General features: G+C 32.5%; 1 protein-coding gene and 2 pseudogenes across 1 annotated transcript; all 3 read left to right on the forward strand.

The window, feature by feature from the left end:
• The first annotated feature begins 1,896 nt into the window (after positions 1–1,896).
• Positions 1,897–24,553, forward strand: part of LOC149248536 (peroxidase 12-like) — a 277,343-nt pseudogene continuing 254,686 nt past the window's right edge.
• Positions 2,073–6,706, forward strand: LOC149248537 (peroxidase 12-like; annotated as a pseudogene).
• LOC149248538 (peroxidase 12-like) lies at positions 15,583–23,974 on the forward strand. The gene is made up of 5 exons (XM_089450375.1): positions 15,583–15,643; positions 22,247–22,395; positions 22,492–22,660; positions 23,263–23,434; positions 23,479–23,974. The coding sequence occupies exons 1-5, from the start codon at positions 15,583–15,585 to the stop codon at positions 23,495–23,497; spliced, it is 570 nt and encodes a 189-aa protein (XP_089306501.1). The 3' UTR covers positions 23,498–23,974.

Genomic DNA, 24,553 nt, shown 5'->3' on the forward strand with positions numbered 1-24,553 from the left:
CTTTGACAACACAAGTTGTGTGCTAACATGGAGAAATGTACCTGTGGCCTAACGCAGGTTCAATATCTGGGGTACATCATTGATGAGGAGGGTGTACATGTGGACCAATCCAATATACATGTCATTTAGGTTAGGCCAGCCCCAGCCACTCTAACAGAGCTTCAAAGCTTTTTGGGGCTTAAAAATTTCTACCATAGGTTCGTGTTGGGGTTCTCTTATATCATTTGGCCTTTAAGTCATGTCACCAAGGGTGGAGTGAAAGCTGAGTCCTTTTGATTGGAAACCCAACAATGAGCATTCTCTGAGTTGAAGAATCATCTTTGTTCTGTACCAATGCTCACATTACGAGACTTGGAACAACCATTTGAGATTGAAATAGATTCCTTCGGCTATTCTATTGGTACGTTTCTTACTCATCATGGGCATCCAGTGTCTTACCATAGTGAGACACTTTCAAACACAGTATGAAACTACACCACTTATGACAAATAAATGCATTGCATTATGTAGGCCTACCATTAATAGAAGCATTACATTTTGGGGAAGGAAATGGTCATCCAGATAGACCATCAGCCTCTATAGTTCATAGAGACACAAGGGAAGTTACAGAAGGATCGCCATCGGAAATGGTCCACCTATCTGCAACAATTCCATTTGAACATTAACTATAAGAAGAGAAACACCAATAATGTCGTTGATTCCTCAGCGAACCACCGGTCATGGAGTTAATCATTGTGCTTAACTCCTGTGGGCACGAGACATTAGGGTGGCTGCATCTTTACAAGAGCGATCTAGAATTCAGTAGCATGTAACAGACACTCCTGAAAGGGAAGTAAGTTCCACATTTTCACCTTTAGGATGCATTTTTATGCCACTTGGGACACATCTATGCTCCTTCAATTGAGCATGCCAACATGATTTGGGAGACACACTACACTAAGGTCGCTGGACATTTCAGAGTAGAGAAAACAGTGACGGTATTGTAGAAGTATTTTATTGGTCGAAACTTTGTCGGGATATTGAGAAGTACATTAGATCCTACACCACCTGTGTCATTACCAAACTACAAGAAGTAAGGCCTGTATACTCCTCTACCTACTTCTAGTTGGCCTTGGGAATCTGTGTCAATGGATTATATGTCAGACCTTCCTTCTACTAAGCATGACAACGATTGCATTTTCATGGTCATCGATAGATTCTCTAAGATGGCCATCATGGTGGCCTGCAAGAAGAGTATCACAGTAGAGACCACTGTTAAGGTCTTCTTTGAGCGAGTTTGGGTATACTTTGGTATCCCATAGTCCATTATCTCAGATCAAGACAACAGATTCCTGAATCCTGAATACATTTGGTCAAATTTCTGGTCTAAAACTTACAAAGTCTATGACTTTCCATCCACAAAGTGATAGCCAAACAAAGGTTGTCAATAGGATGAAAGTATCCTCTATATCCAACACAGTTACAACATAGCTCTCCACAGGTCAACCAGCCACAGGTCTACAAGTTTTAGCTAAAAATTCGGCATAAGGGAAATTGTGGCTTGTTAGCCTTTCTTCATTATGACGTAAGGGTACTGCCCATTCTCGAAATTGGCTGGTTTGGAGGAAAGAAGATGGAGGTACCACTAATATGGACAAGGAATGAAGGATGGCGGTGCAACTGACATGGATTTTCGGGTGTTTGGTTTTGACATGTCGTTTTCAAATTTCAAAGCAAGAAGAAGCAATGGAAACATGCATACCACATTGTGGTTTAGTGATTCTAAAATTAATATTAGTCAAAAACCGTGTGCCCACATGCCGGTTTAGTCATTCAAAAATTAATATTTTTCTCGACCACAGGGATTAGTTTTTGTTCATAAATAGTCCTCCAATATTTCCGTAAGAGCAACTCTCATATAGAATTGTCTTTGGAGCTCTGAGAAGACGTTGGTAAGATTTAGTTTCTCTTTTACTGATATCAGTTATTGATACCAGGAATATTGTATTGAAATCGCCATAATTATTGGGATTGAAATCCTGTGTGGATATGTATTACAGGATCAAATGTCAGCATAGTTGCAAAAGAAGACGATGAAGAACTACAGGGCTTTACACACCTTTACCGTTATTTGTGTTTTTTTTATTTGTTTCTGTCGCTATTATCTCTGCCAATGGATATGATATAGATACAGACGATCTACCAACGCCTGTGGATGGGCTCTAATGGACATTTTACGACGAGACTTGCCCAGAGTTGGAGTCCATTGTTAACGCAACACTGCAACAGGTGCTGGAGGCCGATATCACCCAAGGATTGTTGAGAGTTCATTTTCACGATTGTTTTGTGCAGGTAAGCAGATATTTAACTTCGTTACTTAGCTGGGTGCTTGGGGGCCGTGAGCCTGGAGATTTTAATTAGCTTTGGTAGCCTTGCTTTTGTTCTAAAAACGATATAGCGGATTCACCAAATATGCTAGATTTATTGGATCGCGCTTTTAAATTTAAAGTACGTTCTTCCTCTTAATCTTCCCAAACTTATTTATAGAATCATCTGAAGTTTTCAAGAACTCTTTGATGTTTTTTTAGTAGTTAAGATTTATGCATAGCCCTTATTATAATCTAAAGTGTATTTTTAAGGTATATATATGTTTAGGTTTATTAAAAATATTATTAAATTATAGATATAACAATTACATAGCCCTTATTATAATCTAAAGTGTATTTTTAAGGTATATATATGTTTAGGTTTATTAAAAATATTATTAAATTATAGATATAACAATTGAGGTTAGATTATGAGTTTTGAGTGTGAACTAAAATCGTTTTATTTGGTTAAGAGTTTATTTTCTTCAAAAGATAAGAGAACATATTAACAACCCAAGACCAAAAGTATTTGGGTACAGTTTAACGATTGAACACCTAGAAGCATCTCCAAGGACGCAAAGCCTATCCTCTTAAAGACCACCCGCAAATGATTCCAGGTGGATGGATAACAACCTTTAATGGTTATTCCTACTATTAATAGTTATCATAGGTTTTCCCAAAAAAATTGATGTCAAATTTATTTGGAGTTTGAATATATTTAGAAATATTTTCTAATTATTATATTTTTAATAATCCCATATTTTAATATATCTTGGTTAACTAATATTTTAAATATATATTTTATATCTTATCAATTTTTTTCCAAAAATTTAATATAATTAATAAATAAAGTTGCTTCTACTTCTTCTACCCAAACTTCTCATTTTCATTAGATGTAACGAAGCATATTAATAACCGAAAATATAGAAGCAAGTGAATGGAAAAAAAGTCTAGTCCCTCATGATAAATTTTACCACTATTTAAAAATAAATTACACAAAATTTTTATTTTATTTTAAAAAATTATAATAATAATATTTAAGATGCATATTTTTCTTTTAATCAAATTTGATAAATATATTTTTATTACATTTTTATTTTATTTATTTAATATATATATATAAATGCGTATAATTAAATTAATATTATCAAATTATATATTAAAATGTTTTGCTTTATTGGAATAGCTATAGAAATGATTTTTTTTTTATTTAAATATAAAATATATGATGGAAATAATTCTTATTCTTAACCAATTTATTAAATTTATAACTAATATTATTTCTAATGAAAATATTATATATATCTATATCTATATATATATATATAAATATATATAAAATTAGATTACAGGTCTTAAATGTGGAACAAATAGTATCTTTAACTAATTTATTAAATTTATAATTTCTTTTAATTATTATTATTTTGATTATGAATTTTAATTATTACTATTTATTACATTAGAAATATAATTTTTTTAATTATTATGATCTAGATTATAGATTTAAATTTTAGAAAATATATATATATATAATGGTTTGTTATATTTCATTTTCAACAATATTTTGTTAAATTTATACAAAATCTCAATACATATAAAATTTATTTTTAAACATCTATACAAGGTTTATACATGTTTATATCTTTTGAATTTTTTTTATACATGTTTATATGTATTGAAAAAATTATACGAAAATTTATACATGTTAACTTTATTGTAAATATCTATACAAAGTTACGTTAAATTTGTATATGTTTATATGTATTCCAGATACGTTAAATTTGTACATGTTTATATAAACATATGTATTGCAGATAGATTGCAGATTTTGAAATTATGCATTTATCCTGATTTGGAAGATGGTCATGTATCTTTATTTCTAATCGACCCAATACACTTAAAACCCTAATTATTCATTATGATTATCACCCATCGAAGAAAAAATATCAAGAATAGTTTGAGGCAAAAATATCGCGAAGGTTTAAAACATTCGTTATACATAAAACCATGCAAGATATCTTAAAACCATCTAGTATATTCTTCAACTTTCCCATAGTTGTAAAACATGGAATCTGAATATGAATTCTGAATTACAATGGTTGAGTGTTTGGATATTGCACCCCTTTACATGTTATAGTTTTCTAATTGCTATGAATCTAATACTGTTGCGACGCATCTCTGCTGCTGACAGGAACATCAAGCGATCCAGGTTAGCTGGAGGATACTCCAAACCTCACACTGAGAGCCATTGCCATCCCCATAATCACCGAAATCAAGGCCGCTGTAGAAGCCAACTGCAGCAGTGTTGTATCGTGCGCGGATATTGTGACTTTGGCTGCTCGTGATTCCGTCGCCACGGTTGGTACCACGCTACCTTTGTGCCATTATAATTTATGGATCTGTTGTCTCTGATGGAAAATTGCAATTGGATTGATACAAGTTGTCATTTTGAAGGCGACAGGTCCCGATTATCCAGTAGGGCTTAGGCGCAGAGATAACCTTGACTATGCCAATTCAAACTTAACGACGCTGCAGACCATTTTTGATTCCAAGGGATTCAATTTAACAGATTTGGTAGCCCTTTCAGGTTTGATACTTCGACTCTTTAGTTTTTATTCTAGTGATACTTGATTTATGTAGATTGCAGAGTTTGTAAATATTTCTGCCAAGGGATTCAATTTGACAGATTTGGTAGACCTTTTAGGTTTGATACTTCGACTCTTTAGTTTTTATTCCAGTGATACTTGATTTATGTAGATTGCAGAGTTTGTAAATAGTTCTGAATCTGACTATCAAGAGAAATAAAATGATTAACTTGACTTATGACAAATTCTGAAATATGCAACAAACACAAGAATGCCCATACAATTACATCCTATATCCTTACTCAACAGAAGAATGCGCATACAATTGTATCCTATATCCTTAACACCGGAATGCGCATCCAATTACATCCTATGTCCTATATCCTTACTCAGATTGCAGATTCCCAATATCCCTCTAACGAGATACCTCGTAAAAAAGTTAAGGCATCCTTGATTGAGTTTTCAAATATCATAGAATCTAAACTTATGGCAAGTAATAAGGTTCAACAACTGACTCTTGTTCATCTGATTGTGGAATATACACCATAAAGCTTCAAAATTATGACGATGCATGTTATTTCAATTGACAATTTCAATCCTATGCCGGGTACCTTGGTCAGAGAAGATTTTGGAATGTTCATTAAATCTGTAATTGAGAAGAGAAGATGAATCAGTTGATTTCTGTGTTATAATTATTTTTGCAGTGAGTTTGGCCATTGAAATTATGTATATATTTTTTCAAAATTATAATTTTTTTTCAAAAAATTATTTAATAAGTCAAGTCTAAGTCAAGTCTTACAAGCACATTTGGTTGAGGATGGGCTTCTTTAGAATGACTATCAAACTTTAAGAAGGTTATTGGGGTAGACGTGCTAAAATCCAATCAGCTTAGGATTGGTGTACCCCAATCAAAGTGACTTAGAAGGCAAGGCTGAGATTCGTTGTTCCACTACACATACTAAAATCCAGTCAGCTTAGGGTTCTTGTGGCCTAGTCATGGTGACTTAGAAGGTAGGGATGTTGTACTACATGTGCTAAAATACAGTCAGCTTAGAGTTATTGTGGCCTAGTCAGAGTTACTTAAAAAACTCCTAGATCACAGTTTCTCAGTTTCTCAAACCATAAGTCAACCAAGGAACACGATCAACTTAACCAACCAATAAAAAAAATTTATTTATTAAAAATTGTTTATTAAACTCAATGTGATAGACCTTGAATATGATTTTTTTCTCAATATAATGGATATGGAAGGTGAATTTCAAAAATAAAAAATGAGATTATTATGGTTATGTCTCATGTGGGCACACAATTGGTCTTGGTCACTGCACCTCCTTCGACAACCGATTATATAACCTCACCACAGGAGACACAATTGTCGATACAACTTTAAACACCACTTTTGCAAGCACTCTTTATTCAATATGTCCAGTGGTTAATGACACGGTCACCTCAACAAACTTGGATCTCATTACTCCAAATGTTTTCGACAACAATTATTACGTCGACGTGCAGAACGCCGAAGCACTTTTCACCTCCGACGCGAGTCTGTACACGGATTCCACTGACTCTGAAGACATTGTGAACAATTTTGCACCTAACAAGACGTTGTTCTTCCAGAACTTCATTCTGGGAATGCTTAAAATGGGGCAGCTGGACGTTTTAACGAGAACCGAGGGAGAGATCCGTACCAACTGCTCCGTTGTCAATATTACTTCTTCATACTGTCAACAAATTATCGAGCCCATCGTTGGTCCACAGGAGCGGTCTTCGTCTTGACAGTTCACATAAAACTTTACTTGGTAGCTTTGCAATAAAGGATCATGATGTCTTCGTCTTCACAGTTCACATAAAATTTTAGTTGGTAGGTTGCAATAAAGGATCATGATGTTCATGGCCTTCAGATAGAAATTTAGATATATTCATCTTTAAATAAAGTTCTGTGATTCACCCACAACTTTAAATTGTAATTTCGAGCAACGTACGTTGATCTTCTGCGTGTCGGGATTTTATATAAGACTGCTATTCACTATGAGGAAAATTATGTATTGAAATGTTTTAATATATTGCTCATTTTCTTTCAATACACACTTTATATATTATAATTATCCATATCTATGAAATAAATTATTTTATAATATAAAATGGGCACTAACGTTGGAATCACTTACCATGAAAGACTTTTCTATGATAATTTTAGTTTTTTAATGAGAAAAATAAAATTCCTATGTGAAATCTTTTTTCTTAGAAATTTTGCAAAAGGCGTAGAAGTTTTGTAAAAGGCGCTTTATATATTATAATGATCCATATCTATCAGTGTATTTGCTCGTTTTCTTTCCCAACACACTTTATATTTTATAATTATCGTTTTCTTTCCCAACACACTTTATATTTTATAATTATCGGTAACTATGAAGTAAATTATTTTATAACAGAAAATGAGTGCTAACGTTGGAATGACTTCCTACGAAATGACTTCATTATAATGATCAATATCTATCAAGTAAGATGTAAATGGTTGTGGTAATGATCAATATCTATAAGTAAGATGTAAATGATTATGTAAAAGGTGCTTTATATACTATAATGATCAATATCTATCAAGTAAGATGTACATGTTTGTGGTAATGATCAATATCTATCAAGTAAAATGTAAATGTGTGTGGTAAGTTTATTTTAGTTTTTAATATTTTTTAATAAATTACAACATTATCATTTTTATTTAATTTTTTAATTTAATTTATATATAATTAATTTTTAAATAATTATTACATAATTTAATAATGAATACCACCAATATAATAAATTATAGACTTATTATAAGGTATGGAAGTATGTATTTCTATTTGATACATTTCTATTTGAGAAATTATAAAATGGACTAATGTGAAAGAGAAGTATTAAAATAAACTGTCTAATATTATTAATAATATTAAAATAATAATATTTTTTTTAATATGAATATATATCGGGGAATATTCCCAAAAGGTTTAATAAAACAAAGCTATGAATAACCAACATCATAGATAGTAACACAATTGGGATTAGTTGGCTCAGTGAAATAGAAACTAAATATTAGTTTGAATATAGTTTGCATGCGAGAGAGAGCGAATACGATGGCGACGGAGAGGGTTTATGCAGGCGTCTCTCATGCGATTTTCTAGTCCAGCATCTAGGGAAACATTGGAGAACTCAGCCACGGATCCGTCTACCTTCACATCATTTCCATAATCGCTTTTTTCATCTCAACCAGATAGCCCCATGCACATCTTTATCATGAATCAGAGCAAGAGATCTACGCATTTGTATGGTCTATGTTTGGATCTAGGTTGATCCTCCCCTCCACGAAACGTAGATTTATCTCCAGATCTATCAAAGATGTAACATATCCGGTCATCCAAAAGACTAATCGAAAAACTCTCCAGCCAGATTCAGAGGTTCTACTCCGGATCACAACCCCAAAACATAGAGAAGGGTATGTATGGAAAGCACTATCAGGAGCCTTGAAATCCCAAATCCATTTGTCATCCATACCAGATGAAACACAAACAACCATGTTCCAATCAAGCCAAGGGTTTTTAAATAAGGTCCTTCATTTGGAAAATTGCATACTCAGTCCTCCAAGGAACATCGAGCCTGATCCAACATTTATTTTCAAAGATCTTGGCTCCTCAATGAAGCTTTGGCACTTGAAGTAGACATAACTGGAGTGCGACGCAAGGAAAAGCTTGCATGACTCGGATCCGGAGATTCATGTAATAGATAGGGTACGGCTGCCTAGATCTATCAGATCCAGAACCTTCAGCAATAGATCGACCCCACTCTCGGACAAAACTACTCACTACTGATCTGAATCTAATTCAAATATTTATCAGAACGCTACAAGGAAAAAAATATATGTAAGAAGTTCTGAAAGGGGATGCGGATTCAGGAGATAAAGTGTGAAATCCAGACTCATCTAGGCATATCAACACACATGCAAAGCTTGATTTATTCATGACAAATTTTATAGGATAATTGCACACTACAGGATTATGGTATTGTCTCAGATTTGAGCATCATCCTCAATATGAGATTGGGAGGAGGATGCTCCGGAGCTAGCTCAAAGGGTAGAGGCTCTTCTAAAGACGCGGTCAAAGGGAAGGATAAAGCCGAAAAAAAACAACACCACATCCAGAACTACCTGGGCCCTATATCGTTGAACAAAAATCCCAGATTCCAACCTTAACAGTCTCATTGCATGAGGAAAATGAGCTATATTCAAATTTCTATACTAAAGAAGCCATATGTAGATTTAATGGATTTTGGCCTAAATCAAACGCTCTGCACCATTGGATACTTTCTACATGGACACCAAATTTTCAAATTCATTTATGCTCCAAGGGGTTTTTTATTGTCAGATTCAACACAGTCAAAGATAAGGAATATTCCAACAATGAAGGACCATGGTTTTGGGGCAATGACGGACTCTTCATGATCCCCTGGTTCCCATCTTTTGATGCCACCACTATGGTGGTATCTAAAATACCTATATGGGTTAGGTTACACAACCTTCCACTACACTTCTAGCATCATAAAGTATTAGAAGGAATAGGGAACTCCTTGGGTAAATTTCTCAAGATTGATGTTGATAGAATTTGAAGAGGTATATTTGCTTTGGCTAGAATATGCGTTGAAGTAGATCTTAGCCAAGGATTGCCGGCTTGTATTGTACTGATTAATAATAATATGCAATGTACTCACCCATTAGATTACGAAAATACAACTTTTCGATGTCGTGGATATCTATAAACAGTTTACCTTCACAGTGTCTACCGACAAGCTAAAAAAAACCCCAAAAGAAACAAGAAACAATTCAAAAAGCCAAAAGGTTGGCAATGCACTTATCTCCTGGAAGAAGAAGCAAAATAAGAAGAAGCAATAAAAAATAATGTAGACAATGATGTACATAACTTTCAAAACAACTCACAAAAGGATGAGATAGAACACATCTTTGCCTGCATTCCGAATCCCAACAACCCTTCGCAATGACATGATTCACACACATCCCCGAATCCCAACAACCCTTCGCAATGACATGATTCACACACATCCCCGAATCCCAACAACCCTTCGCAATGACATGATTCACACACATCAAGAATGGAAGTAAGTGGCGACAAACAATTTCATGGATCTAAGGCAGGCCTGGAATTTCAAATCTCCTTTGCCTGTCAAATGAAAATTTAATGACGTTTTTATATTTTTCATGCCTTTCATTATACGTTCTATGTAAATTTGTGAGTGTCAACTTCTTTTTATAGGGAAACTCTCTTTCAAATACTCTAAATCTCCTTATACCACAAATAGGATGGTGAGTCAAAATCTCCAATTACCACAAATAGGATAGTCAGTAAATATCACTCACTGGATCTAGTGGCAAGAGCACACTTAATTTCTATTTCTTCTTCAATATGTTGAGATGGCACAATAATGGGATGGGCCGAAGGGACAGTACTAAGGATTGTCCTATATTGAAGCCACAATTTTCGCTGGAAAACAGCAGGAATCAAAATCTTAGATTACAGTAGAAATCGATTTATGCAGAAACACAAGCTTCAAACTAGAGAAGCTTCAAACCAGAAACAATTCATATCATCTGACTCGTGAAATCAAGTTCCTCCCATAAATAACTCCCACATGAAGCTGAACATGGCCTTTGTACATCTCTAAAGACAGAAAAGTGAACAATATAAACACATTTAAAAGTAAAAAGTTTGTGCACTGTATCATTTGAAAACTAAAAGACAGCAAATGATTCAATTCAAATACATTGCCAAAAAAACTAAAAAATACAATGAAAATCTAAAAAATACAATGAAAATGTAAATTTAAATGCAAGTGTTCCTACTTAAATGCCACATAGGCAGACATGAAACAAAATCCAGCCTATAAAACTTTAAATTAAATTTAAATAAAAAATTGACCAAATTATAAAATTAATTTAAATCCACACTTTGCTAACGTTTAAATTAAATCTTAATCCACACATTTCAAAGAGTTGCAAATTAAATTCATACCCACACTTCGCAAGATTCAAAAGTAAAACTAACGATAAAAACAACAAAAAAACTCACCTCTGCCGTTTTCGAAGATCAGGAGAGGACACTGTTTTCGAAGATCAGAGGAGAGGAGGAGATTGAGTCTGCAAATCAAAAAAATGGGGCAAAATAGTCCTCAGTTCTTCCTCTGCTAAAAAAATATGTATCGCCCTAGAAAATAAGAAATCTGTGCCTTGCCCTTAAATTTGAATTACCGACCATTATTTAATTTTACAAAAAAAATCATTACACCAAATCCGTCCTTTCTTCTCCATCTGGAATAATCTACGGAGCCACCGAGGTGAGGTTGACTGAGCCTGTACTCCCTCATTCCCCCCCTAAAATTTATGACGGGCAATTGAGATACCTGAACGTCAAATTTACGGTTTGAGATTTTTTTTAACCGTCATTTTATACGTTTGAAAAAAAAAAAGTGCCGTCAAATACGTTTAAAAATAGAAAAAACGTTCTGTGGAACGTCAAATTCCAGGCCTGATCTAAGGGATCACATCAAGAATGGAAGTAAATGGCAGCACATGAATTCATGGATCAGAGGGATCACATGAGGAATGGAAGTAAGTGGCAGCACACAAATTCATGGATCAGAGGGATTTGATTCTGACAAAGAATATTCAACAAATTCAAAAGAGAATCAAGTATTCATTGTAACATCCACTGGTGGTTGGTGAAAGTTAGAAAATAAGAAAGGTTGAAAAAAATACATCAGTTGTATTTTTTAGTTTTCTTTTATGGATTCTAAGAAATCGGGATCAGATAATATGCATATGCATTTCACCATCTACAACATGTAATTTTTCTATTATGAATATATGAATATATATCATAAATGGGAAGTTTATCTTATATAAATCATTTTAAAAATAAAGAATTTATTTCAATTTTTTAATATATATTTATAATGTTTATAAACCAACATAAATCCATCTTAAATATGGATCTAATATGAGTATACAGAGATCAAATTTCTTCATGTGAAAAATACAATATATGTTATTTTTCATTGTTTCAATTGTATTTTTGAATGTTATATATAGTATATATAACACCAACTAAAAGTTTTAACCATAAAACTTAATTTTTTATTAAAATAGTTTTTTAATTAATATATTTTTAAAGTAAATGTCAATATTCATTGGTATCAAAATATTTTTATTGATAACCCACATTGAATATTTTTATGTATGCAACATTAAAATATTATATATATATATATATATATATATATATATATATATATACTTTAATTAGTTAGTATAGATTTTTAAATAGTTTATTTATATCTCTCATTGAAATATTTTTGAAAATTATAAGGTTTAAACATCTTAATCACACACTTTTTTTTTACTTCTAATTACTTTAAGGCATATTCATTTTTTTTTATTATACCCAATATTATTCTTCTATTTAGAGCATAATTTTCAATTTTTATATTTATAAAAGGTCACATGTCAACTTGATATATTTATAGACTGATGGAAGAACAAGCTTACACATCTTCTCATATTGAGTTATAGAATAAGTCTCTTGGGTTGGGAGGGAGAATTCATTTTAAAACAAGTTTGATGCAATATTTTTTTTTTTTTGAGTAGAATAAAAATTCCATTGACATTGGATATCTCAAATTAAATATCTAACACTATAGCAAGGATTATAACTCGGAATAACTAGAAGAATTTTTAAAATATTTGTTTGGGTGTTTAGCATCGTGATTCCAGAGTTTTAAAAAGCGAGGGAAAAATACATTACCACCCTTCTGGCCATGGTAAAAAGAATTGGTTTGCAGATTCAACATTTTATAAGGTTTAAAATCACATAAAAGCACCTAAATGTAGAAGTTCAAACACTGGAAAATAAAGGAACCACATTGGAGAGAGATCAAAGTGCAAATTCAACCTTTTATAATGTTTAACAGAACATAAAAGCACTTAAATTTAGAGGTTCATACGCTGGAAAATAAAGGAACGACATTGGAGACAAATCAAAGTTAAGTACCTTTTCTCCATTTACCATGTTGATTCTGAAAGTTTATTCGTTTTACAAAAACGCAGTTAGTGACACTTACAATTGAAGAATTTGTCGAAGCTCAACAGCGGGTCAAACCAATTCACACCACCATTATAAAACGCAGTTAGTGACACTTACAATTGAAGAATTTGTCGAAGCTCAACAGCGGGTCAAACCAATTCACACCACCATTATCTGTTGGTGAGGGAAGGAGAAATGTGTTGGAAAGATAAAGAGGAGAAATAAATATTTCACACAAAATATTATAGAAATTTGATTCTTATAATAAATTTGGTGAGAGGTATTTATATTTTTTCAGTTTTTTTTATTGATCAAAGAACTTGATTCTTACAATAAACCAGGTGATAGGTATTTATAGCGACTTATATAAAATAACTCAATATACACGCATACACTAAATTCGAAGTGAGTCGATTTGACTCACTTAACTCACTCTCCTGAATTTAGCCAACTCTGCATACAGGGGTAATTACAATTTCTAATGCTCCCTCTTAATTACCACTGTATGACTTAACATAACTCAAACATGACTTCACTTGACTCAACATGACTTAACTATGTTTGTTAGATTTATAATAGAAATTGAGTGAATCATCACTTAAACATGATTGTTGATCTATGTCTCAGCTAGACTTATAATAACTCAAAACTTTTACAATTTTGCATTTTCTTTTTCTCTTCTTTGAAATTCTATATCCTCCTCGAAAATACTTCATCCTTAATTGTGCTTTCTTATTGTAAGCTCCATATTTCTTTACTTGCTACCGTTACAATTTTTCATTAATTTTTCTTGAATTTATATTCAAGACACACTCTGCTCTGATCTTCAAGCATCGAAACCTTTTTTAAATAATCCTTTTAAAACTTACCCTTTATTTATTTATTGTCTTTATGAACCACTTTCGGATACCAAAACCTCTTTATACTTACCACAATATACGCACTAACGATGACTTACTTTCTTGACTTCATTCTGTCGTCTTTTTCAAACAGAGTATACACCTAGTCTTTCATTCAATTCACACTGAACGCACCATTTAGCCTCGAATCAGCTGCGACATGTTAAAACAATCTTTTCAAATTTTGAAACAATCTTTTGAAATTTTTTTGTCGGCTCTCCTCTCGGCACGCTGCCTTCGGATTCTGATGCAGATGCACCGATGGTGGATTTTCGGTTGGAAATAGTAATTACGAGTTAGTTAAAATTAGGGTGAGTTAAGTGAGCGTTGATTCGAGTAGAGTGATGGATGAAGATTTAAGTGCAATTTATATTTGTAATTTCTATTTAGAGTGTGAGTTAATTTACTATGCATGTCAGTGTGCATGTCAAGATATTTTAGTCAAGTCACTAGTTGGAAAATGTTAAATACCCTTCACCAAGTTTATTATAAGAATTAAGTTTTATGTGATCAATACAAAAACAGCAGATCTTGTTTTGTGTATGAATTGATGTTTTGTCTCCTCCACTTTTCCATCACTTTCAACTATGACAAGTGACTTATACCTTATTTTCTGCAACCTGTTGTTGCAGACTTTTTTACTTCTGAAATCATTTGGCTCCTTTATCGTGTCGCTGAAGCTCCTCCAATCAACCGTAACGAATTTTCTCTTTGGGTCTTTGCATTCACTTGCATATTTTGGATACTGTTGTTTTAACCACTCTTTGATATTAATTTATTGGAAAAGTAAAGAGGGGAAACACAATATTTAACCCACAAAACACACACACAAAAACTTGATTCAAAGTCTTCTACCAGCTGCCAGTTTTCTACCGATCACACAAAAACTTGATTCAACTTAACTCAATTACACTTCCGGCCATGCTGCAAAGAATTGGTCTGCAAATTCAACATCTTATAATATTTAAAAGCGACCCGAATTTAGAGGTTGATACAATGGGAAATAAAGGAACCACATTGGAGAGAGATATCAAACTTCAGTACCTTATCTCCCTTTAACATGTTGATTCTGAAACTTTATTCATCCTACAAAAATGAAGTTACCGACACCTACAGACGAGAAATTTTTCAAAGGCTCAACACGGAGTCAAACCAATTCGCATCACCATTATGTGTTCTGGTGAGGCATTGTTCTTGGCATCGAGGAAGGAACAACGGCCGATTTATGGTCCACAAATGCAAGGATCGGCGGAGTAACGTCGTCTCAAAGCCATAATACCTATCCCTTACGATTAAATATATGAAAGAGATATTCAACTTCAGAGCTCGTTGCGAAAATCACATTAATTTCTGGCTGAAGATGGGGCAAGAAGTAGCCCCTTCCAAATGTCAATGTCTATTGTCACGTTATTAATGTTTTTGAATGTAAAGATAATGTGCATGCTTTCATATCTTTGTCCGGTAAAATGTGGATATGGCAGTATGGGTAGATAGTGTTTAACTTCAAACCTGGTTGCAAATCACGTTGGTGAAATGTAAATGGGACAAATCGATATGGCATCTTGACACATCAACCTTGAAATCTTGATTATACCGTAGGACGGCCTAATTAAGGTTCTGAATCTCGAAGATGGGTGTACAATCCGTTAATGACGAAACTAGTGAAGAAGAAGTAATTGAATCGTCATTCGGTAGAGACCAGAACTTTCAGAGAGTCGCCACCAAAATTGATGACTTTGTTTCATCTCACGAACTTTAGAGTCTGAAAACGGATATATTTCAACATAGCTCTGATGCTAAGGGTTCGAATGGATCCTTCACCGACGCTGAAATTAAGTGTTTGAGGATAATATCATGTGATCATCCTTACTTAATCGATGTGCTTTGTGATAATATTCAGAGACAGTCATTTTTCAATGAATCAAATTTGGAAATCAGTATATATGATTCCAGTGTAGGTTCGGAGTCCTTGAGGGAGGATGATCGGTTCCGAGGATTTGAAGACAAGCCTCTGGGGGAGCCTTTGTCTGTTTTTGAAGCCGGGAGTGATTTCAAGCTAGGTTCATGGATACAGAAGGAGGCATACTTATCATTTGGTTTCTTCATCGTGTTTTTAAATGTAAATTGGTGAATTTGGACCATCAATCTGAAATATTTTGAGTTTTTGCGACTACAACATGTAACCCTAGGCACAATTTTCAGCTTTTGAGCATCTAAGGGGAAAGAGATTTAGTCACTGTCCTTTAAGGTCCTACATATGCTGCTACTTGAAAGGGAGAAAACTTTGTTGGTGTTTACTATTTAGGTCCTCCACTTCTGGCGAATGGTAGGGTTCTCTGCTCCTCCTTCGTTGATCCAGTTGATCTTTTGATCTTTTACCTGCTTTTCTGCCTCTTGGCCTGAGTGGATGGCTCCTCGTTTTGGTGCTTATAACCTCCTTAACAACCATGGCCGATTAGTCAATTAGTGTTAATTTAGGCAGTTGAGTTATCGTTTGAGTTTTTGATTAGTGAGCTGTTGTTTAGTGTTAATTTAGGAAGTTGAGTTGTTGCTTGCATTGTTCTCCCTTTTGCGTTAACTTCTTGTCTTTGGCTTGTAGTTCACCCAAAGTTTAATACCAGACACGAGATTTGTAGTTCACCCAAAGTTTAATACCATACTTAAGATTTAATGGAGGAATCTTATGTACTACGTAATTCTCATCGATAAGAATTGATTTCCTTTCGGTGCTATGTCCTTATACCTAGAGAGGGTTTTCTTGACATAAATTCAATCATCCCTGAAATCTGACTATGTGGGTGTTTCTGCTTTAATTCCTAGTTAATTTTGCTGAAATCTCTAATTGCAGTTGATTAATAGATGCAAGTCATGTTGTAGAATTTTCTGTACAAAGAGCTAACCTCATTCTTAAACACATATTCTTAAACACATATTGATGTTTCCAAAGAAAAATAAAGTTGAAATTAGAAAGCAAGGTCAAATACCAATCTGCAGTCACCCAACAATACTGCATGCTAATGTACTCTCCCCTCAAGAATAGCTACCTACTCTACTTGAAAAAGGCCCCAGACTTGCCAAAAGGGCTATCCCATTGTAAATGCTTCACCGTTTCCGGAGGCAGGAAGGGATACCAGACTTAAGATTTAATGGAGGAAGCTTATGTACTCTGTAATCCTAATTGATAAGAATTGATTTATTTTCGGTGCTATGTCATTATACCCAGAGAAGTTTTTCTTAACATAAATTCAAGCATCCCAAAAATCTAACTATGTCGGTGTTTCTGCTTTAATTTCTAGTTAATTTCGCTGAAATATGTGATTGCAGTTGATTAATGGATGCAAGTCATGTTGCAGAATTTTCTGTTATTTAAGTGCAGTGATCCTAGGGTTAATTAAATGTAGACAATGCTCCCTTCGCCTCTATAGGCGACCTTAGCCATCAGCAGTGGCGATCTGTAAGGAAAGCATGCGCTAAAGACCTTTGTGTTGTCTCCATTGGCCACTTGCATTCTCTCATCACTTGCGTTCGTTCTGCAAGAATCCAGTGTTTGTTGTGTGTTTTCCCATGGTACAAAGACTAATATAGTTGTAGTTTTATTAACCTTAGTGCCATAGTATCCGCCTTATTTTTGTGTACCCACCTTAGTATCCGCCTTATTTTTGTGTACCCACCTTAGTTTTTTGTTGTCCTTGTTCTTTATCATTGTGTATTTTTCTGTGTTTTTTGTTCTCCATATAGTGTAGCTTGAGCATCCTGCGATATCTGCAGATCTTGCCATATCTTCAGTGTGGCTTAAACATTCTGCCATGAGATCCATGAGAGATGCTCATATCTGTAGATCCTACCATATCTGCGGTGTGGCTTCAACATTCTGCCATATTTTCAGTGTGGCTTCAAACATTCTGCCATGAGAGCCATGAGAATCAAAGCATCCAGCATTGGAGCAATTTTGGTTTGTGAAATATGCAAAAAGCTAATGAAGTCTTGCTAAGATATAGTCTTTGGAAGTGGACAAATGGGTACCGCCATGCAAATTACTTTCAACATGTATCAAACTTTCAACATGTGTTAGCCAGGTGTTTAAACATCAGAACTCCTTGCCATGTGTTTAAACATGTGAATTCTCTATGGAAGTTAATGGGTAGGGATGAATTAAGGGTCGCGGTACTGGGGACCTTCGGTAACTAATTTAATGACCCTTCTCAAACCAAACATTTGATGTCAAGAAATAATGTTGGCATTAGTTTATCTTTTGAAAATATTAATGAAACCAATTTTTGCTATTAAATATTTATGGTCTCTTCGCCTCGGGAAAAGGCCAAATAAGATCAAAAAAATATTATTGCCTATAAAAACCAATGCCTTTATTCGATAGGTTGATCAAAGGTATTTCATGAAATGCCAATGGAAAACTTTAGGTTACTTGCAAATAGATTAATGCTAAGACTACAAACCGATTACTATAGTCCCATGTCGTTAGCGGCAGGGACTAATAAAAATGACATATATATTATGACACTAAACATTCCCAAACCAAACTTTTAATACTAATAGATTAATGTCAATATTATTTTTTTTGAAAAAATACTAATAACCTAAATTTCTTCAAGTAAGAAATTATAAAAATACTATAAATAAACTATCTGGGAAGAAGCCAAATAAAATGATAAAGGTTTTACTGACCAGAAAAATTATTTAATACCTTATTAGACTAAAGTATGACCATTATTTATCAAATATAAAATAAAACTTTAGTTAATTTAAAAAACGACTAAGGCAGGGACTAATAAGGATAATCTTTTCGGTCTTAATTTCATATAAGAGTGCTATTCACCATCAAGAAAGTGGAAGATTATGTATTCAATTTCTATTCACTATGAGGAAAATGGAAAATTATGTATTGAATTGTTTTAATGTTTTAATATAACGCTAGTATACTTTCTATACACAATTTATATATTATAATTATCAATATCTATTAAGTAGATTATTTTATTATAATTATCACTATCTATCAAGTAAATTATTTTGAAATAGGAAATGAGTACTAACTTTTTATGGCTTCACGTTTCTAAACCAATTTTAATTTTTTAATGGGAAAAGTAAAATTTCTATGTGTAGTCATTCTTCCTTTAGAATTTTGTAAAGGCACTTTATATATTATAATTATCAGTATCTATCAAGTAAATAACTTTATAGTAAAAGAGTAAATTACTTTATAATAAAGTATAAGTACTAACGTTTTTATGGCTTCCCATAAATGGTGTTTCTAAGTTAATTTAATTTTATTTTTTAAATAAGAGAAATAAAATTTCTATGGGTAATCCTTCTTCCTTTGGAAATTCTATAAAAGGTTTGTAAAATTGTTACGTAAATATTAATTACCATTATTTTAATTTTTTAATTTAAAATATATAATTAATTTTGAAATAATTATTATATAGTTTTATAATGAATTTCACCAATATAATAAACTATATATTTACTATTTAGGATGAAAAAGATAGATTTTAATTAAAATTATGAAATGGACTAATATCACAATTAAGTCTTAAAATAAATTATTTTAATATTATTAACCAATTTATATAAATAATTTAAAAAATAAAAAAATTATTTGAATTTTATTATATATTTATAATATTTATAAACAAATAAAAAATTACACATTTCAAATTTATAATTTTTTTTTACATTAAAAGACCAATTCAAAAATTAAGATTTAATCATATGAAATAATAATTCATAAAAATTAATGTTTTTATGATTTTAAGGATTTCAAATCTTTAAAATTCAAAAATGATTTACATTTTACAATGCCAAAATACTCTTGATTTAAGTCTATCTCGGAGAGCTTCAGTTAACATTTTGGTTGATGAAAAGTTTTATTTTTCAAATTTTGGAGTTTATAGCTTCGATCTAATGGTTAAGAGCATGTATTTCTTTTTAAGAGGTCACAGGTTCAAAACCACAAAATTAAAGTATGTATTGCTTCCTCTATCCCACAAATAAAAAAATCTATAAACCAATTTAATGTTCAACTTGACTTTAAACTTAAAATTATATAATAATAATACCAACCTACTAAATAATTAATATCATTTATCAACCACCCGTTTATTCCACCGGTCACAAAATTAAAGTATGTATTGCTTCCTTTATCCCACAAATAAAAAAATCTATAAACCAATTTAATGTTCAACTTGACTTTAAACTTAAAATTAGATAATTATAATACAAACCTACTAAATAATTAATATCATTTATCAACCACCCGTTTATTCCACCGGTCCATCTGCTGCTCTTCATGTTATTATTCAGACACAACATAACCTAAATCGTACCTGTAATATTCACTAATTACTCCTACTAATGTCAAGACTGAGTTTGAGAATTATCATAGCACGAGAATTCTAAATGGGTACGTATTGCTTCCTTTATCCCACAAATAAAAAAATCTATAAACCAATTTAATGTTCAACTTGACTTTAAACTTAAAATTAGATAATAATAATAATACCAACGTACTAAATAATTAATATCATTTATCGACCACCTGTATATCGCACCGGTCCATCTACTGCTCTTCATGTTATTATTTAGACACAACAAAACCTAAATCGTACTTGTAATATTCACTAATTACTCCTACTAATGTCAAGACTGAGTTTGAATTATCATAACACGACAATTCTAGATGGCAGAAGGCGTAGGTTATCCATAAATAATCAACGAAGAATTAAATGTGGGAAAAATCATAATCGTGGGAAACTCAAATATCATTAGAGGGCTTTAATTTCAAATCGTTATGATTTGAACATTATAAACCTCAATTCATTGATATATTAGTGTTGCTTATTTTGGGTGCCATAATATGAAAGTATTCTACACAACAACTTGAGGAACTTGTGGAGATTCATAAATATTATTTGGTATTCATTATTCTTCATTCTTTCCTTATCACATCTTGGATGAGATGGAGAGTTTTGGAGATAATAACATATATGGTTGTAGTATAATATAAAAAAATTGGTTATATAAGTGATTATAATATTTTTTTGTTATAGTCTAGATATATTTATTTAGCATTATGAAAAGAAGAGTATATAGTGAGAGTCAGATACTTATACATATATGTTGATGCAAAGATGATTTTGTATGATTATAAATTGATTAAAGTAATAATTAAAATTGTTTTTACTTTTGCTTCTCTAACATCTCATCTTTTTAGGATGTAAGGAAACATGTTCGTGTCATGTGGTAGGTGCCGAAATGTAGGTGCCCAGATCTATTCCCTCAGGGATCACGAGTAAATAATTCTATGTGATAGTTGTCTCACAATGAGTTATGATAAGTTTTACCCCTACATAAAGAAAAAAATCTATAATATTTTTTTTAACCTTAAAAAAATAAGATAAAATAATATTAATTGTTTTCATTTTTTTCTTAAAAAATTACAATAATGTTAATTGTTTTACTAATATTTAAAATAGATGTTTTTCTTTTTATAAAATTTCATACCTATATTTATGTAATTTTTATTTTATTTATTTGAAGTATAGCTCAAAACATTATGAATTTTTCTATCATTAAATTAGCATTACCAAATTATATATTAAGATGTTTTGTTATATATATAATATATATAGAAATATTTTTTTAATCAGATTTAATTATATTAAATACGTGAAAAAAGTGATTTTTATCTTTAAGAAATTTATTAAATTTGTAATAATTTTTTTTTATATATATTTATTATTATTATTTTTAATCACAGATTTAATTTATTATTATTATCTAAATTATAAAAATATATATGATTGTTTGCTATATTCAATTCTCTCTAATATTATATTAAATTTATACCAAATATCTATACACGTTAAATTTATTTTAAATATCTTTGTATATGTTAAATTTATAGATATTTATATCTATAAATTGCAGATTTTGAGATTATACACATACCATGATTTGGAAGATGGGCATGTATCTCTATTGCTAATCCACTATGCACTCTTAATATTTTTTGCCGAGGTTTCAAAGATTTGATATAAATAAAACCACCTACATACCTTCTATTATCAATAAAACCATCTTGTATATTCTTCAACTTTCTGGTAGCGGTAAAAGGTCTAATATGAAAATGAAATACGGATTATAATGATTGAGTATTGCATATTGCACCTATATACGTCTTACAGATTTCGAAGTGCTATGAATCCAAGACTCTTGCTCTTATCCTCAAAGGGTTGCGATGCATCTCTGCTGCTGACAAACGTCAAGCGATCCAGGTGAGCTGGAGGATACTCCAAACCTCACACTGAGAGCCACCGCCATCGCGATCATCAACGAAATCAAGGACGCTGTAGAACCCAACTGCAGCGGGGTTGTATCGTGCGCGGATATTCTGTCTTTGGCTGCTCGTGACTCCGTCGCTACGGTTGGTACTACACTACTGTTGTGCCATTATAATTTATGGATCTGTTGTTTCTGATGGAAAATTGCAATTGGATTGATACAACTTGTCATTTTGAAGGCCGGAGGTCGGGATTATCCAGTACCGCTTGGGCGCAGAGATGACCTAGACTACACCAATTCAACGGTCGTTGGTAACAATTTGGAAAGTCCACTTTCAAACTTAACGACGCTGCAGACCATTTCTGATTCCAAGGGATTCAATTTGACAGATTTGGTAGCCCTTTCAGGTTTGATACTTCGACTCTTTAGTTTTTATTCGAGTGATACTTGATTTATGTAGATTGGATAGTTAGTAAATGTTTCTGAATCTGACTATTAAGATAAATAAAACTATTAACTTATGACAAATTCTGAAATATGCAATAAACACAAAAATGCCCATACAATTACATCCTATATCCTTACTCAGATTGCGGATTTCCAATATCCCTCTAATGACATAGGTAGTAAAAAAGTCGGGGCATCCTTCTGAGTTTTCTAATATCATAGAATCTAAACTTATGGCAAGTAATAAGGTTCAACAATTGACTCTTGTTCATCTCATTCTGGAATATAAACCATATAGCTTCAAAATTATGATGATGACTGTTATTTCAATTGACAATTTCAATCCTATGCTGGGTACCTTAGAAGATTTTGGAATGTTCATTAGATGAGAAGGGAAGATAAATCAGTTGATTTATGTGTTATGTTTATTCTTGCAATGCATTTAGGAGTTGAAACTATGTATTTGTTTTTTCAAAATTATTGTTTTTTAGTTATAATTTTACTTTTTAAGTCAAGTTTTACTAATATAATTAGTTGAGTATGAAGTCCCTTAAGTATGAAGGGAAAGAGAGAAGACCAGCACTAGTCTCCCAAGGGTTAGGGTTAATGCAACCTGAGGCAAACCCTAGTCAAGAAGATGACGGCAGCGGCGGGGGAGTGGAAAGGGATGGCCGGGTCAGGGGGTCGTCCTGTAGAATCACCGGGTGGTTCAAAGGACCCGAAAACAGAGCTAGGCCCGCAACACCGGGTGGTTCAAAGGACCCGAAAACAGAGCTAGGCCCGCAACTCACAGCTAAAAGGAGTGGAGCCTTCCTTGGTTGAATGTGGGGTCGTCCAGATTGAGCCTTTTACCAACGGTTCCTCCGAGTAGTCAACAAGATGGAGGTCTATAGCTGTTCGGGGGTGCAGATCGCCAGCTGCCTATGGTTAACCATCGAGGTAGCAGCAAGAAAGGCTGGCGAAGGTGACCGGAGCCTAATTGTCGAGCGCGGAGCGAAACGGTACAGCGCAGTAAAATGATAAAACCCTTGTTACGGGAAGCAAATACGAGGGCTATAGTAGAGCAGTTCTCCCATACCAGCAGTCTACGTGTTCCTGCTTTACTCTGCCAGCTGCAGCATGCCACTACATACCCGAAACTTTATCCATATTCCCCCTCGTCATCCTTACAGTTGCATTTTATTTCATCACAGTGATGGTTTATCATTTTATATGGCATGGTTAAGTCAGACGTTTTGTTATATATATAGTTAGAAAAAAATAAACTAATTCATATTTAATTATATTAAATAAGTGGAAAAAAATGATTTTTATCTTTAAATTTTTTTTATTAAATTTGTAATAAATATTTTTTTATATGTTTATTATTATTATTTTTTAATTAAAGATTTAATTTATGATTATTATGTAAATTATAAAAATGTATATGATTGTTTTCTCCATTCAAGTCTCTCCAATATTATATTAAATTTATACCAAATATCTATACATGTTAAATTTATTTTAAATATCTTTGTATATCTTAAATTTATAAATGTTTATATCTGTAAATTGCAGATTTTAAGATTATAACTATACCATGATTTGGAAGATGGGCATGTATCTCTATTGCTAATCCACTATTCACTCTTAATATTTTTTGCCGAGGTTTCAAAGATTCGATATAAATAAAACCACCTACATACCTTCTATTATCAATAAAACCATCTTGTATATTCTTCAACTTTCTGGTAGTGGTAAAAGGTCTAAAATGAAAATGAAATACGGTAAAAGGTCTTCGTCTTCACAGTTCACATGTTACTTTAGTTGGTAGCTTGCAATAAAGGATCATGATGTTCATGGCCTTCAGATAG

The sequence above is a fragment of the Pinus tabuliformis genome, chromosome 7 (assembly GCF_031772625.1).
Source record: "Pinus tabuliformis cultivar Carrire ecotype Pingquan chromosome 7, CPIR1, whole genome shotgun sequence".
Classification (NCBI taxonomy): domain Eukaryota; kingdom Viridiplantae; phylum Streptophyta; class Pinopsida; order Pinales; family Pinaceae; genus Pinus; species Pinus tabuliformis.

What these genes read in the sequence shown, in the direction of transcription:
- LOC149248538 (XM_089450375.1), top strand. Translation starts at nt 15,583, where the DNA reads ATGGGTGTACAATCCGTTAATGACGAAACTAGTGAAGAAGAAGTAATT. An exon ending in CTCGTGACTCCGTCGCTACG is followed by an intron (nt 22,396 to 22,491) that starts GTTGGTACTACA and finishes GTCATTTTGAAG; the next exon opens with GCCGGAGGTCGGGATTATCC. An exon ending in AGATTTGGTAGCCCTTTCAG is followed by an intron (nt 22,661 to 23,262) that starts GTTTGATACTTC and finishes TTAAGTATGAAG; the next exon opens with GGAAAGAGAGAAGACCAGCA.